The sequence below is a fragment of the Oenanthe melanoleuca genome, chromosome 6 (genome assembly GCF_029582105.1).
Source record: "Oenanthe melanoleuca isolate GR-GAL-2019-014 chromosome 6, OMel1.0, whole genome shotgun sequence".
Lineage (NCBI taxonomy): Eukaryota > Metazoa > Chordata > Aves > Passeriformes > Muscicapidae > Oenanthe > Oenanthe melanoleuca.
The window spans coordinates 28,291,083-28,308,971 of NC_079340.1; the positions used below are offsets into that span (position 1 = coordinate 28,291,083).

At 38.8% G+C, this 17,889-nt stretch overlaps 1 protein-coding gene across 1 annotated transcript; it reads left to right on the forward strand.

Annotated features, from left to right (window-relative positions):
- The first annotated feature begins 277 nt into the window (after window positions 1–277).
- Window positions 278–11,499, forward strand: LOC130255226 (pancreatic lipase-related protein 2-like). Its single transcript, XM_056495652.1, is given in 12 exon segments — window positions 278–326; window positions 1,453–1,607; window positions 2,571–2,696; window positions 3,570–3,704; window positions 4,330–4,438; window positions 5,167–5,286; window positions 5,375–5,497; window positions 7,681–7,796; window positions 8,713–8,842; window positions 9,455–9,566; window positions 10,611–10,779; window positions 11,359–11,499. Coding segments are annotated over 12 exon segments (1,485 nt in total).
- The last annotated feature ends 6,390 nt before the right edge of the window (window positions 11,500–17,889 follow it).

Genomic DNA, 17,889 nt, shown 5'->3' on the forward strand with positions numbered 1-17,889 from the left:
AATGTGTAATATGTTGTTGCAAATCCTGTAAGAATTTAATTTGCATGCCCATAAACTGCAGCTCTACAGAGAAAAAAAGTTTCTGTTTGTCAAGGACAGGAAGATGATCTTTAAGGATTCCTAAAGGATAGTCTGATTAAGCAAAATCTCCATGGCAAACAGAAATAATCCCAAGAAGTACTGAGTTTCAACGGATTTTAATGGGTTAAGGGACCCCTTAGGTGAATTCCAGATTCTAATTTCAAGTATGTTTGAATTGTGTTCTTATTCACTACAGATGCTTGCAGTATGGATCACTACTCTTTTTCTTCTCAATGCAGCCAGAGGTGAGACATATAATGAATAAAACCTATAATGAGTCAAAATTATGTGCAAGTTACACCAGGATATCAGTATTCTAGAAAAAACCTGTTAATTGGAATGGATTTAATATAATTCTTTGTTAGGACCACTGAGTCATGTCGTGTCTTTCCCACCTTTAACTCATTGCTTTTTAATTCTGTAAAGGTTTTTGCAGCTAGCAAAGAGAGAGGGAATCAGAAAGATATTTTTATATGTAAATTGATACTGAAATTCTTCCAGAACATTTCCCCCCTACTCACCCTCAATTCACTCACAGTAGCTACAACCCTGGTAATGAAAGCCCACTCTTCACAGAGCTATGCAGAGAACAAGAAAATAGTCTTGGTCCAAAATACCACTTTAATGACAGGAAAGAATAGAATTTTTAATGCCAACAAAAATGGGATTTCACAACTGTTGTGCTACAACAGTGTGGAAGGATGACAATTAATGGCAACACCTGCATGTCATATTTGCACCATTACTGTATTAAAGGCACATTAGAAATTGTGAAACCACTCCCTCAGACAGACCACACTTCCTGAGGCTGTGCTTTGCTCTAAGCATCCACTCAAATTCCATTTTATTGCTTCCACTAAAATCTTACAGTGATAAAAAAAAAAAAAAAAAAAAGAGGAAGATATTTAATGTCTGTTGTGGAGTAATCAGAACTATGTATTTTAATGTATTGGTTTCTTTTTGCTCCTTCATGAACTGTTGCACAAGTGTGCAAGAAACTTAGATAATTTAGATAATCCCTGCAGTTTAGGACTGATTTAAAGGACTACTCTGTGCTGACAGCAGAAGCTGGTTTCTTCCCTGGATCAAGATTTTATTGTCTTTCTATGGGCTGTGTTAATAATATGTTTAACCAAACACATCCTGAGCTCTCCAGGCTGAGCTCCAGGCTCTGTTTGCAGCAGGAAGTTCTCCTGAAGTTCAAGTCCTTGCTACAAGCACCCAAGCACAACTGAAAAATGCCCAGAAGTGCCATCCTAATCCAAATCAGGCTAGTTTGGCTTTCTTGGTGAAAACTCTTTCCTGCCAGCTTCATGTACAGAACCTGTGACATTCCCAGAACACTGATATCTTTTTCTTTGTGCACCCCAGGAAGGGAAGTTTGCTACAAGAGGCTTGGATGCTTTTCAGACAGCCCCCCATGGGCTGGGATCCCAGGGAGACAACTGGCAGGCTTGCCCAGCTCTCCAGATGCTGTGAACACAAATTTCCTTCTTTACACCAGAGATAACAGGGTGAAATACCAAGTAAGAAAATGCTTTGTTTTTAAATACTGACATTGTACAATACATTCAATAGGGACAGCTTCTTTCCTCACATATTTTTTTCTCATAAAACCCCTAGGAGAGCCTCCAATTCTAAATTAGACACATGATAATTTTCCTCCATCTTTTTTCCTTTTTCCTCATTTCAGCTCTCTGAAGAGTCAGATATATTTACAACATATTAATCACAGCCCTCTAACACAAGTTATTACAGGCAAAAGGCTCCAGAATTAAGAGGTTTTATATAAATGGCAGCCACAATCAGCAGAGGTGTTTATTAAGTTATTTCAGAACAAGTCCACCTCCTCCAGCTAAGAGGGCCTGTGAGGTTTTAACAAATCAGTCTTTCACTGATGCTGGGATGTCAGCTAATTAGTGCATGACATTTCTCTTTTAAGTCAATAAAACCATAACAAAATAAATATGTTAGAGCTAGTACTCGGAATTTCTTCTAAAGAAAATAATGTCTTCCTCCTCAATACACACCAAAACACCTACAGCCTCTGTAAGCCTGGTGGGCTTTCCCATAAAATATAAATGAAGCAATGAAGGTCTTATCTTCAAAGGAAAAAAGGAAGAAAAATAGGTATAGTTTCAAAGTCAACCACATAATACCTTTCACAAGATGCTATCTTTGCATTGCTGTGGCCAAGTTTGATAAAATCTTGTACTTACATGGCATGTTGTACCAGTACATCACAAAGCATTGTGCAAAAGATGCCAGTATCATTAGTTCAATTAACCAGAGAAAGTGAAACATTTGTTGAAGTGATTAATTGATTTCCCCCTGAAAGGCAGTTTAGGAATGAGAAATAAGAACCATCTCTTCCATGTCTGGAGCCATGCCTGAACCATTGGGGGAACTCTACCCTTTGTCAAAATGTGCAGTGGGATGGAAGTTACACCCTTGTTGTGTTTGCTGGTTGTTTGGTTTTTTTGGCACAGAAAATTTCAGCTACAAATCCTTCAAGCATAAAAGCTTCGAATTTCCGAGCAGACAGGAAAACTCGTTTCATTATCCACGGCCACCTTGCTGGAGCAGATCTCCCCTGGATAACAAGCATGTGCAGGGTAGGTACAGCTATTGCTGGACAGTCACTTTGCTTGTGTTTGAAAGGCTAAATATCCACATCTGGCTTAAAATTCCCATGTAGAATTCACATCTCTGTTCTCTTATTAATTCAGGGGATTTATAAGGAACACAATAGTCAGAACAAAGCCCAGTTCTACATGACCACTGTCTTGTTCCTGGCTGTGAGCATAGTGCCCTTCAGCTTCTACTGAATGCCCCTTTGCTGCATTCACCTCCACAGGGAAAGCTATAATAAATTGATTTTCAATTCCTTGACAATAATAAAGGGTGAAAAAAGAGTAAGTTTTCTCACCTCAGCAAAAGGTCACAATAAACGTGTCAGTTTGAGTGACACATTTGATCTAATAAAACCAAAAGGCTTTGTTCAGCAGATTGGTTTCATTCTACTCTGGCACATTTCAAAAATGACATTGTTTCAGAATAAAAAACAAAATCAGAAAGTTCTGTTGGCAGAAGTGTCTAAATAGAATATTTTGGTTATAATGTATGAACTTCAGGGCTGAACAATTCAAGCACAGATTTGAGAATCCTTTTAGATGATCCAAGCATAAAGAATTTGAAGAATAAAACTTGGACCTATTTTGGTAACAGAGGTGCTGTCATTAAGAGAAGTTGGTACCTTAGAGCCAACCAAGGCATCTAGAATGGAAAAAATAGCTGAAAGAAGCTTATCCTCCAATCACTGGTTGCACTCTGCCTCCTTGTGTTGATCTTCAGCCTCAGTAGGAATTACTAAAGATGTGTCATCGCCGCTCACACAAACAAAACAAAATATAATTTACACATGCCCTGCTACAATTGTAATTAGTGCCTGTTTCCTTCTTCCCTGTTGTTTTGCTGTTCCCCACCAGTTCATGTTCCACTCTGAAGACGTGAACTGCATTTTGACAGACTGGAGGGGCGGCTCCAGTGGTCTGTACACGGATGCCGTCAACAACGTCCGCGTGGTGGGCGCCGAGCTGGAGTACCTGGTGAACTTCCTCGAGGTAAAGATACCCTGTGAGCTTCCTCGAGGTAAGGAGTGCCCTGTGAACTTCCTCGAGGTAAGGAGTATCTGGTGAAATTCCTTGAGGTAAGGAGTGCCCTGTGAACTTCCTCGAGGTAAGGAGTATCTGGTGAAATTCCTCGAGGTAAGGAGTGCCCTGTGAACTTCCTCGGGGTAAAGAGCACCCCTGGAACGTGCACAGCACACGTGGCAAAGGTCATGCTCAGAGTGGCACCTTTAAGTTTGATCCAGTAGAGCCAGGAAGAACAAGAAGTACCCAGTAAAGCAGGTCCAAATGTTATAAAAGGGCTCTAATCCCATGCAAATGAAAATACCTGATTTAGTGTAGTAATTGATTTTGAAAACCTAACATGACTTTTCAGCAGTTCTGAAGATTAGATTTAGTGTATCAGGATAAGATGGTGAATAGCCATGAACACCCTAAAAACGAAGAGGGGTGGGGAACTGCTTCTCTTTAGGTAGAGATCCCATCACCCATACACCAGGACACTCATCTCCATTCCCCAGTGATCTGGCCCTGTCCTGGCACTGCACAGGGACATGCTGCAGTGTCACTGACTTGTACACCCACATTGTTTTTTCCTCCTTTCCATCAACCTTCACAGAAAGACTATGGCTACTCTCCTGCCAACATCCATTTCATTGGCCACAGTCTTGGAGCACACGTTGCAGGGGAGGCAGGGAGGAGGAAACCTGGCATTGGAAGAATAACAGGTACTGCTGCTATTTCAGCTGATAAAACTTTGTATTTTCACACAACTTAAGAGAACTGAAGAATCACTGCTGCTTTATAAACATACAATACACAATGCAACGTGCTGATTTATCATAATTAACAGTGTCCAGCCAGGATGGTGGCATACAAGTCATGACACAGTCACACATTGCTTTCTTTTAAAAGCTCACTATTTTCTGTTTTCCTTCTCCCCCAGTCAGTTCTTTTCTCTGCATAGGCATTGCTTTGTCTGAGCCATGCACACAGTGAGCAGTCACACCAGCAATTCAGGGAAACAAGGATCAGAGCTGTGTTTATCTCTGAAGAGACCTCACTGACACTGAAGTGAAGGGATACCAAGATATTCTGCAAATAGACTTCTTGCCAAATAAAAATTCATAAATAAATCTACATGCTCAGAGTAACTTATGAAGATTTCATACTTTTCGATAAAATGACAAAAAAAACCCCCAACAAACCAAACCTCTTCTTATATCATTGTTCCCAAAAGTAAGCCAAGCAGTCATCAGCATTTTACTCTCCTGCAATGCCTTCAGTCAGCTTTCTATTATTACCCTGCCTGTTTTTCTAGCTGTGGACTACAAAATGGATTTTTATATGTGGAGTAAAGACAGAAATGTAATCACATATACAGCATACACAACCTGCATGTGATGATATACATATAGTATTATTTACTCAATCAGCTGTATCTCCATTCATTTAGGTTTGGATCCAGCTGGGCCCCTTTTCCAGTACACTCCCCCAATGGTTAGGCTGGATCCTTCAGATGCAAAATTTGTTGATATAATTCATACTCATGCTGGTCATCTTTTCTTTGACTTTGGTAAGTTTTCATTTAAAGGCTGCCATTGGCACACAGTTGGCTACAGAACACCTGAGAGTGATCTGCCAGCATCCCTTGTGCATTTCAGCTCCAGGGATTCTTCAGCCCTGTGGCCACCTGGATTTTTACCCAAATGGTGGGAGGAAGATGCCAGGATGCAACCAGCTCCGTGTACCTCCTGCAACTCAGGATATCAATGACCTGATGAGAGGTAGATATATTTTAAAGAAGTAATATGTCATTATAAGTTACAGTTAGAAACAAAGGCTAGGATAAGGTAAGACCTTCATACAGCTCAGATTTGGAACAGGGAGACAATGCTCAGAAATGGAACTTTAAAAACTACCTCTGAAATACCCTCCAATTTTCTTTTGTACTAACCAAGGAAAATTCTAGATGAAAACTTCAGTTAAAGTATGCAGAATTGTGCATCACAAGCTTTCTCAGAGCCTGCCACTGTGCTCAGTGGGAATTCCTCACATGAAGGACTGGCAAAATTTCATTCAGGGAAAATCCAAATATGAGTATTTTAAAATCTGAGCTCTCCTTCTCCCTAGGAAGATATCACTCCCAATATTACTGGGATTCATCCATGCCACCAAGCTTTAGTCTCTTCAAAGGGAACAGCCCAAGGTTAGAAATATAAAAGATGATAAAATGGCTGCTCCATTAGTAGTTCTTCAAAGAAAGCTGAGTAGTTAATCAGAATTACCCTGGGATCCAATACAATAGATCCACAAAATCCTGTCTTCTGGTCCTAACCTACAGAAATGAGAACATCTGTTATTCACAGCTAAACTTTTTGAAATCCCTACCACTAGTTAAATAATTTGCTTTCAAAAATGCTGTCCCTTACAGCTGGTTGAGAACTTAGTAACAAAGAAAACTGAAAGCTGGCTGTGCTCAAAGTCACTTGGAACAAAAACACTTTCAAATTGGAATGCATAAAAATGTCTGCATTTAAATTAAAAAAAAAAAAATTAAATATTTTCCAGAGACATTTCACAAGGCCCTTTGCAATGTTTTGTCAGGAAGGAGAAACTCAGCTCTATTGAACACAAGCAAATGGAGATGGTTGTTCAAGCAGCTCTTAAAAATAGAGACAGCCTTAACTCCCTCCTCTTGGTTAAACCTTACTTTGTTTGGTACCCTCTCTTTTATGTGCTAATGTTTACATTTATGAAGTGTTTGCATGTACAAAGTGCTTTAGAAATAATATTTAGTGAGTTTTTCTCTACAGTTTTTGATGCAGTAGAAAGACCATAGGTGTTAAGTGAATTTGCCACTAACATAAATTGAGCCAGCTGGAAGAGATGAGGGTTTAAAAGCACAAACTCTTCTGAATTAAAGAAGGAGCTACTAAGAAAACATACTCAGGAAGCCTTGATGATGCAGATTATTTTCAAGAAAAACAGACAAGTACTTTTCAGAGAGATTTTAGCATGGGGTTTCTTTTCTTTCCTTATGGAAAGAACAATATGTCAGCTGGTCAACACCAACAGGTCTGTCTTTAAGATGCATAAATATTGCCATTAGGGGAAATTTTGATTTCACTACAAACTGTGTTAGCTTGCAACTACTTCAGTGCCTCCTAGACTTCCCCCACCATGCACTGAAGTGGAATAGAGCCCATTCTTATACAAACAACTTAACTTTAGTCTATTGTGTTTTGATATAGGAGAGACCTTGGAATCAAGGAAGAACAGCATTTGCTATAAGGGATGTGTAAATATAACCCAAATGGCACTTTCTTCTTTCCTTACTGGCTGCTTACAAATTTCAGTCTGATGGGGGAAAGTACTTGTTTCAAAGAGTTCTGACAAAATCAAGGGCACACTGCCTATTATCCTGCTTTTCAGAGGATTTCACAGAATTGCTATCAAATGACTGCAGATTTTCCAGTGCTTAAAAACACCAAAAGCCACTGAATTTAAAATAATTGCTAAAATTACCTTTAATTCTAGAAATTAGTGGAAACTGTGATTTTACAGAATGCCATGTTGTGATAACTGTAAGAAAAGGAAAGCTACTTCATTGTAACTACTGTATGCTTTACAAAAACTGTAGCTATGAAATATTCCAGTCTTTGAAATATCAAAGGGGAATAGTCCCAAATGCTTCTTGTTTCACCTTGGTGCATCTCCACTACCTTTTTCCAACAGAAAAAAAAATATCTGTAGGCATAAGTACCTTATCTTATTACAAAACCAAATAATTCACACTTTAAATTTTTTTCAATCACTGCTATTTGTTTTACCTTATTTATCATTATATGTGGAAGTGCTTTTGAGGGAAAGAGACCCCAGAATATTCCTTTGGCATGGACTTTATGTTAATCTATTGCTTTAATCACTTTTTACACGTTGGATTTTTTGTTGGCTTTTTTTTCCCCAGCATACAGATCTTTTGGATGTGGACATAAAAGAAGTCTCAGGTATTATGCTGAGAGCATCATCACTCCAAATGGATTTGTTGGGTATCAGTGTGACACATACAGAGAGTTTGTGTTGGTAAGTACCAGGTCTGGATTCATCTGAGGGCCTGTAGCCCTGCCCTTCTTCTTTTAATGATTTCTGGGACAACCTCTACACTTGGGATTGTGGGATATGGGCACAGGGGACATTCAGAACCACTGACTGCCTTCATTCAGACCATTCCCAAACCCAAGCAGCTTCACAATAGAGAAGTGATGATGATCATTTAGCCTTGTTTTCATCAAATGCACAAATAGCCCAAGGTCCACAAATACCAGTTTGAACCTCCTACAGATCAAAACTGAACTACCTAAATATAGCAATGCTGTTTTTTCTGACTGCAATTAATCTGCTTTCATGCTTATCTTTTTTTGCCTTTTTTAATGGAGGTCAAGGTCTTGATCTGATTGTCTGATCTATGTAGGTAGATTAAATTAATTAAGGCTCTTCATGGGAATAAAGGATAAAGGGTTGGCAGAACAAATCCCAAATTGAAAGGCCAACCTTCAAGTATTCCTAAACATAAATGTTTCTACCATATGACTGAGATATCCATGGAAACATGGTTATCCATCCTATAACCAGCAGAAAATCTCCCAGTGTACTCTATGAAAGGTGAGTATATTACCTGGATTTTACAGATCAGGTAGCAAGGCACAACATTCTTTATGGTATTTACTTATGGCCTCTGCAAGACCACAAGGAATTAGATCAGATTTCCAACCTGTTTCTCTGTGACTTTCAACAAGATTTAACTACAATGATAAATATTGAAGATATGATCTGAACTGAGAAGCAAAAACCTTTAAAAAGCCATCCAAACAACCAAGCAAAATAAATAAAAAAAAAAAAAACCTAGGGAAAAAGCTAAAATACTATAATTTCCTAAAATTTAAGACATGAAATTAAAATAGATGATGTCTTCTAACACATATTTTTATTTTTCCCCCAGGGAGACTGCTTTCCATGTCCAGAGGAAGGATGCCCACTGATGGGCCATTATGCTGATAAGTTTTTACATAAAAGTGAAAAAGAACAGCAAAAGGTTTATTTGAACACAGGTCCCTCCCCTCCATATGCTCGTAAGTGCATTTTGTGGTGTATTCTAAAGTGACAATGAATTAATGTGAAAAAGGACTTTACACTTCTGCAGAGCTGCTGCAGTTAATGAGTTACACTCAGTCAAACATCTAGAATTTTAGGCCTTAGGAACATGTAGTACCAGCATTATTTGGGAAAGCTGAGATAATTGTAAAACCAGATCAAATGATGCTCACCTTTGAGTTAAACTTGGTTATTACACAATGGCTTCAAAAATTCTATAAAGCTGAAATTGGGAGGAATTTTATGCTTGCAGTGCATGATTTCAAATTTTAAAATGTTGCATTGCCTTTATTGGCAAAAGCTTATAAAACTGGAGCATTTCAGGATATTTTTTCCAATCTCATCCAGTCAAAATGGCAGAGAGCAATAAGAAATACAGTTTTTGTTGTGATTAATGTAGAAACAGCCACAGGACTGGGAAAGAGGAAAATTAATGAATTAACTGTAATATTTTTTTTGCTTATAAGTGCATTTGTGCAATCCTTTTCTCTTTCTTAGAGACACATATAAGAAAATTAACATATAAGAAATTTAACCCTTAGGAAAGAAATCTCCTTACAGCTGTAATCCATTTGATTTTGCTTTCCAAGGCTGGCGAAAAGAAATACATGTCAAAGTGTGTGCAACAGAAACCATGAAGGGAAATATAGATGTAGCCTTGACTGGAACTAATGGGTTCAGGAAAAAATATACCATTGACAAGTAAGTTTTTAATGTGGCTGTTGAGAACGTGGCTCTGTCACTGTTATCACATGGAATTTACACAAAGCTATTTTTACATGTGTCAGCTTTTTCTGTGTGGTCTGTGGTTTACTCTTGTAATAAAAGTAGCTGATAAGTGATTGAAGTTCTCTGTGCTGCAGACTGTGGTAAAAATCTTTTTGCTGGTCCCTCTTGCATTTTTTTTTTTCTTTTGTTTTTTGAGGTTGATGTTAGGACAGCAAGGTGGGCAAGAGCTCTGTGGCTGCTGCTGGACTCAAACATGATCTGGTGATCTCTGAGAAGACAAAGAGCTCAGGGATGCACAGTCATCTAATTATCCCCTCCTCTGGGGAATATGTGAATAAGAAAGTTGCAGCTTGCCCATGAGCTGTGCTGGAATATGGGATTCCTGTCCACTCAGCCTTGGCCTTTTCCATAAATGTGAATTTAAATCTCAACAAACAGATGCTGGTCAGCAAGCCAGCTTCAATATTACAAAACCAACCTCCTCTGTGTTTGAACACAGCCCCATTGCTGGTCTGAACCAGGAGTACCTGGTTAAAAATACAATATATAAATATGCAGTGTATAAGTACACTGCAGCAATAAACCCTCAGACAATTTCAATGCTAATGTCACATTGCAATGTGTGTTCTGTTAGAGTGGAAAGTGATAGCACAGAAGGCACAAATTTAAACTATAATTTTCGTTTTCCTTTATGGTTGACAGCAACCAGAAACATTGAGACAACTTTTTGACTTGGATTTATTTGAAGATAGATCTTACTTTTCAAAAGTAATGTATAGAATAAATCATGGCAGTGCTTTCAAAGGCTATGCTAGCTGATATGTGTTTTCATCCTGAAAGGCACAGGAATTTCAGCAAATCTATTTTAAAATTTCATAAAATTCTAACACTAGTATCCAGAGCCCCAACTCCCATGGCATCCTCCAGCTCATCTCCCTCCCTGCCTATAGTCAAGTTTTCTTTTCCCCCTCATTGTGTAGAACACTGAGCATCAATTCTGTGCTTTTCTTTTGGCAGGGGAACTTTCAAATCAGGCAACACATACTTGAACTACATTGATACAGAAATTTCTGGGAACATTTCAAAAGTTGAATTTCTCTGGAAAAAGCATGCAGGTCATGTAGAAAGAGGCTGCATGGGAGCTGAAGAAGTCAGAATAATATCTGGGGAAAATGGAAATACGTAAGTAGATAATGTAATGATGTAAAGGTAGAAGTTTTTCTCCTAAATTGCAGTTTCATGTGCCCAGCTCTCCATTAGCACACAGCACAGCTCACAGAAACAGCTCTGCAGAGTTCAGCACTGCCCCTGCCTGGGCAGGGGATTTCAGGGTGTTTCATGAGCTGATGGGCCAGGCAGACACTGGCACCTGCAGGACATTAGATGCACTTTTGGAACATAACCTCTTGTTTAGTTTATAACCAAAATTAATCCAGTTTATGCGTCCACCCCATTCTGTCATGTAAACCAAAGTGTGGTAAGTGGGAAAAATGGAGAGAGCAATTAATTTCAGAGCACTCCTGTCCCAAAGGAAAATACTAAGGGAACCTGATCAAAAAGGCAAATGCATCCTAAAAGTTAATAATCAGTCCTGAACTAGTAAGTCTTCAAAAGAAAAAAAATTGATAACACACCCTCTATGTTCTCAGTCTACTGGAACTTATGCTTTGGCCTAACAGGGTTTATATTGATTGTGTTGGCTGGATGCCATGAAAATGTCCCATTTCATGACAAATATTTCCTCAAACTGTCCCTCCCTTCCCAGGTCTGTGTTCTGTGGGTGTGGAACAGTGCAGCCCAGCAGCTGGCAAGCCCTGGCTCTTTGCTGAGGTTCAGGAATGCCTGGAGCTCTGCAGCAACCCTCAGCAGCTGGAGGAGGACCCTGCAGTCAGCAGCAAAGGGTTAACGAGGCTCCCTCACAGACTTTGGGAAATTTGCCCAGCCCTCTATAAAAGCTCAATTTCCAAGTTAGTGCTGTCACCTTTTCTCCATGCAGGACAGCTACACTCCTGTGAGCTGTGGTTACCATGACAGAAAACACATCTGGTACTAACAACCAGCTGGGACTCTTCTGCACCTGAAACAGGCAACTTCTGTATCAAAACTACTGTACTACTGAGGAACTTGGATTTTCTGGCAGCCTTCCATAAGAAACTACTCTCTCTTCAACAGTGAACCTGAATTTTCTACCTCTACTTCACCTTTGTGACAATGCTGAAGTCAGACTTGAGCTACATCATTGAGCCACTCCAAATTTGTCAGCTTTTTAATTGTACTGGTTAGGAAAACCAGACCACTAAGATTTATAAGCTAAGGTTCCTTTGTTTCAACACAAGTTACCAAAAATATGATTTCATTTTTTAATTACCAGATGTTGTCTAAGGCATGCAACCGATTTTTGCATCTGATGATGGGTGCAGAAATTATGTGTATCAATCACATTGGGCAATGTTGTGCCCCATCCTGGCAACCAGCTATTCCAGAATGCTTCCAGTGAGGTTCACCAAAAGGTGTTGATGTGTTACACAAGGGTGGCTGATGAACAGGTGTGTTTCAAATTGTGCAGCAATACTTCTGAGATATCTGAACCCTGTCACCTGCTGTGAAGGAGCTTGCTCAGGATATTGGATAAATCAGAGTCACCCTTCATTTATCATCTCCCCACCAGCAGGGTGGGACCACAAACCACCCAGAGCAGGAAATTCATCCTTCTTTACCCCTTAAGGAAACTTCTTGGCAGGATGCCCTCCTTGAGCAAGAGGAAGGGCATCTTCTTGCCTCTCCTGTGCTTCCCTGGAGACATAAAAAAACCCCAGGTACTTCTACACAGTTTGGAAATATCTGTAACTGGTAATTACAACATCTTGAACATCCTCCATAAAGCATGCATGGCTCTCTGCCCCAGAGTTGCACAAATTAAGCAGACTCCATTATTTTGCCTTTCTTACAGTCGGGAACTGAAGCAAAATAAATGTAAATATTTTCCTCAGGATCACAAAAACCTTGCAGCAGGGGCAGGGACTGGGTTTTATGGCAGGAGTGTGATCAGTGCCATGTGAGGCATCACTCCTCACAGGAAGGAAACAAAGTCCTGCTGGACTTAGGATTTCTTTAAAGCCCATCCTCTCCTGCCTCCACACTTGTGCCCTTTTTGCAACTCTAAAAACTGATTTGATGTTTTTATGGTAATAAATCATATTCCTTCAAAAATACAAGTTTCATTTTGTTTCATTTTAAGCTGTAGATTTCAAAAGCATTCTGACAAAACATGACAATTCATTTAGGCTGCTGACTTATGCTACAAGTGTGGTACAGCTGATTAGACCACTTAAAAATGTGCATTTTCTCACACAAGTTTTTCTGCTAAAATTAGAACATTGCATTAATTTCTTACCCTTGTGCTGTTCTGTTTTCATTCCTGTAACATGCTACTTCTTGAGTTAATTTTTATTCTTTGGTATTGCAGATTATCAACACTGTCCTTCTTTGCTAATATAATTTTAGACAGAACAAGAAAGATTTATTTTTATGAGATGAAGGTGAAAAAACCCACACTGACAGCAGATATGTGTTGCTGGTGGCAAATAATCTTCTTCCTTGTTTCTTTCTGTACATAAAATTTAAAATTCTTCCTAGTATAAATTCTTTAGATACTATCACTTCATATTAATGGTTCTAGTCCAAATAAGGGAGGAGTTTGATATTTCATGAAACAATCTGCCTTTGACAAAGATCTGGACAGGCAATTCTTTCATATCTTTAAAACAAGATTAAGCCATATTTTCAGAACAATTTAAATTGAATCTTTAAAATGTCAAGTGAGACACACCACTCAATATGTTTGGCTGTCATGTGGAAAGGTAGTGCTTTTTAAAATCAAATGTGTTTCATTTCTCCAGGGATTTAAAGGATATATTATGATTTACATTCCATCTTTTACATTATTTAAATATTGTGCCAAATTATAAGTGCTTCAGAATTACAATACAAATTTAATTTTATATTCCTTAAGCATGTGTTCACTACAAAAATTATGCCAAAGGTAAATTGATAAGAAAGTCATTATGAAGCTTTTCAGTCACTTTGCTCTCTTATGTCACTCTTTCAGCCATGGGGTGAGGTAAAGCAACTACAAACAACTTTTATGGAAAAAGAGAGAGCAATAATTAGCAATTTAAAATATGAACTATCTGGTCCACTTACATTATCTTTATGTGCTTTATATGTGACAGAAAATTTTAGAAGAAAACACATTTGTCATAAAGGCATATGTGCAGGTGTGCTAAAGAGAAAACAAGGACCATTTTTGTCAGAATTCTCTGATAATAAAAATGAAATACTGCATAGCACAGCAGTTTCTTTCCTTTCCAAAACCACAGCCTATCAAAACGCCCCCCCTAAATGTTTGTGAGCCCAGAACTAAAATAACAGCAATAATTAAAATTTACTAAATAGGACTAATAGACAGAGACCTCAGTGTTCAGATTGTGCAGTTGTCTCTTTTCCTACTTTTGATCCCATCTTAATCTGTGACCTTTTAAAATTTTTTTTCATTCTACTGTAATCCACTACAACACATTAATAAAATCCTTGCAAAATAACCAGAAATTTGCAGGAATAAGCCTTCCAAGATCTTCTGGTCTGATATCTTTGGTTTGCTTTTTTTTCACCTACAACAGATGAATTACCAATTCTCAAATATCTGTCTGTTATACAGAAGATTAAAAAAAACAAAAAAACAAACCAACCAACCAAACAAACAAAAAAAACCAAACAAACAAAACAAAACAAAACAAAAAATCTTTGAAAGATAATTTAGCTGAGACTTTAATGCAGTCAGAGTATTTTGTGAAGCCCCTGGGTCTAACACTTGTTTGACAGGCTGCTGGGACAGAAGAAAACCAAAAAACATTCCCAATATTTCTTTGAGTTATTATTCCATAACCAAAGCTGACTGGAGTTGCCACTAAACAACTGACCTATCACTGACCTATCAGTAAATCCATCTAGGTGGAGTCTCTACAAAACTTGGGGCTCTCTCATTCTCCTTCTGTCATAACACAATGTCAGGGACTCTGTAATTTCAAGTAGTCTCCAAGCTGCTTTAAGTTGCTCTGTTTTTCCAGCACTTAGGGAACAGAAGTTGGTAGCATGCCCAAATCTATTTCTGTGGCATATTTCCAGGACAAAACAGAGCCAATAATCTTTATCTTGAAATCTCAAGGATATAAAAACTTCCAGAAGGAACATGCCTCATCATCAGCCCTTGCACAAGCAGAGCACGCCCCTGTTGCTGTGCTGGGGAACACAAACCTCTCCCAGCTGCCACAAGGGTCTTGCAACACCAGAAGCATAAGCAATATGTGACAGTACAGGCTGGCAGTGCTGTCATCCCAGAGCTTTTTCCTTTTTTTGTGACCCTAGGAAGGCTTGGGGCAGATGTTGATGACCAGAGCTCTGGAGGATTAGCTTTGCTCTGAGCCACTGGGATGTAGGTGAGCTGCTCAGAGCCATGCTTTTATCAAAATACATATTCAAGATCTGCATCTGCTTTCAATTTCCAAGGCAAATCTATAGTTATTCCCTTTTGTCTCACCTGATTCATTCAAATAAGTTCAGTACTCTAGCAAAAATAGGAGATAAAGCATTCAGAATAAAGAACTTCACCCTCTTCCCTTTAATTCTGCCCATTGCTTGTGAAGAAAATCTGGCTGTCCCTAAGGACTCCCCTCTGCCTTGGGTTACTTTCATCACCTGCTCTAAAACTCCCTTTTCTAGGGGTATTTGCTTCAAATACTATGCTCCATAAATCTCCAGCTTTGCTTTGCTTCATTTGAGTGATTTCATTAACATCTAGCATATATTATGGAAAGTAATAAATATTTATAATTTCCAACACATCCCTTTAATTGCTGCTGTATGATACTGAGAAGTATATACTAAGGTAAATTTGGTTTGTCTCTATTCAATTTAAAATTAGTTCACTTGACCAGAAAGAAAACACTCTAGTTAAACAATAGAAATATGAAGCAAATCTCTTATTCTTGGCTCTGCCACTCAGATACTGCAGGTAAGATTCTCCAATGAGCTGAGTGGTCTTTGTCTATACATATCAGCAATTCTCTAGAGGGTGGAATACACAAAGCTACTTCCAGATGACCTTCATCCAAGCTAAGAAATTCATTAACCATCTTCAATCTAAAATTGAAATGAGAGAAAAAAAAAAAATGTTGCTTTTACAGTTTTATACACTTATCCTTCTATGAAAGCCTTGGTAATTTATATATTGCTGCACTTGAAACAGTTTCTGAGGTTCTTTTGGAGAACAAACACTCAGTGAGTGTTTTGATCTTCTTTTTCCTACCTGAGTGCCACTGCTACCAAAAAGGATTTATGTCCTTGATAATTCTCAGGCTGACATTTATAAAACCACTGGATGTGTTCACTTACACATTGTTATGTTAGAGGCAGCTGCAAAAGTCAGACTTTTCTTCCTGCCCACTAAAATCTGTTTTCCTCTTAAGACATAGAAGCAGGCCCAGAAAAATTGACCATTCCTAAAGGGAGCTACACCTCAAAAGCCTATAACATGTGTTAGAAATTACTTTTGCCATTAATCCTGGTTTGTTGTACTGGCCTGCATTAATTAAATCACACCACTGTGTATTCCCTCTGAAATGCACAGACAGTGAAACTCTGTGGCACTGTATCAGCCCTCACACACAAAGACTGACTGTGGGAAGAACAGCAAAATATTTGAGCATATCCACAAATCCTGATCCTCTAACAAAAAAAAATGTTTCAAATATGTTTCATCACCCCTCCAAGATGTCCATCAGATTCTGCAGGGGTCTCACCATAAACAGAGGCTCCAGTTTCAGTGGCTTCTCTGCCACTGAACTATTGAACTTTGCCAGGATTTTGACATGAGGCACATGAGGGCACATGACATTTCTTATCTCTTTTCCTTAGCTCCCCAACCTCATTCCTCCCCAGGCCTACCTAATGAGCTGCATTGTTCTGAGATTTGTGTCCCATAACTGCTGCCAGATCCCCACCTTCCAGCCAATGAAGGTAGACTCGACTGTCAAGAATTTCTTATTAGCTGGATCTCTTCTGACTTATCTGAAATTACATGCACATTGTCAGTGTAAGCAGGAATTAAATATGAGATGCTATCCCTCACTGGCCAGTGCTTCCTGCACATTCCTCTCAGGTTTCTTTCTAATGATTATTTTCCTCTGTGGCTCTGCCTTGCACCACTCTACCAAGAGCCAGACCCAGACATTCCTGTAGGTGCCATGTGCCACAAGCAGTGACAGACACTCTTAACTCAGTTTTTACAGTGCCTTGCAGGCTGATTGCCTTACATACAGTTCAGTATATGGAGAAGGTTTTCTGTTTGTTTTTTTTTTTTTATGTAATTCCTGAAATACCTTCTTTCAGGCAATGCACATATCTCAGGACCACAAATTGGCTCCTTATGTGAACCACAGATCCAGCCCAAGTTACTTCCTGCCCTCGGGCACTTGCACCACTCCTTGATTCAGGTGACAGTGGCTCCTGCAGAGCTGCCAGAGCAGGTGGATCAGGCAGCACCCATCCTGCAGACAGCACTGCAGGGACTGGGACCTTACAGGAGCTGAAAGAACTGGGTTCTGACATGGCTGTGACTCACAGTCCCCAGAGCACAGAGGAGAATCTGGGATTTGCATGATGGACAAGTCATGAAAAGATGAATGACACTGTTATCATCATCCTGCTCCTGAAACAATTTTGAATGAAAGTGCCTGTGGTTTCTCTGATCTAGATGGATCACAATAACATCAGTTTACAGCAGTTATATTCAGAGCATGCCAGCTGATAAGACAGCTTGATACAGAGACACTTAATGTGTAAGTCCCACATGGCCTAAGAGGATATAGATTAGACAAAATGGTAGTGGGTAGAAAGATCTTGACTAACCTCACTAGTGAAAACTCAGATACTTACATTGATCCTAAGCTATTCCTTTCTTTTAAAATAAGTCTTCCCTTGATTAAAAATAAATAAATAAATAAATAAATAAGTATGTGTATATATACATATATATATATATATGTATGTATGTAGATATATGTATGTAGATATATATTTATATATATCTACATATATATATATATATATATATATATATATATATAAAATAAAGAGGATGTACAAGGGGTTGTTTGACAAGCATGTCCATCAGACATCTACAAAAAGACAGCTGGTGTACTGGTGGGGGACACAGAGCAGGGCAATAACTCCTGCTCTG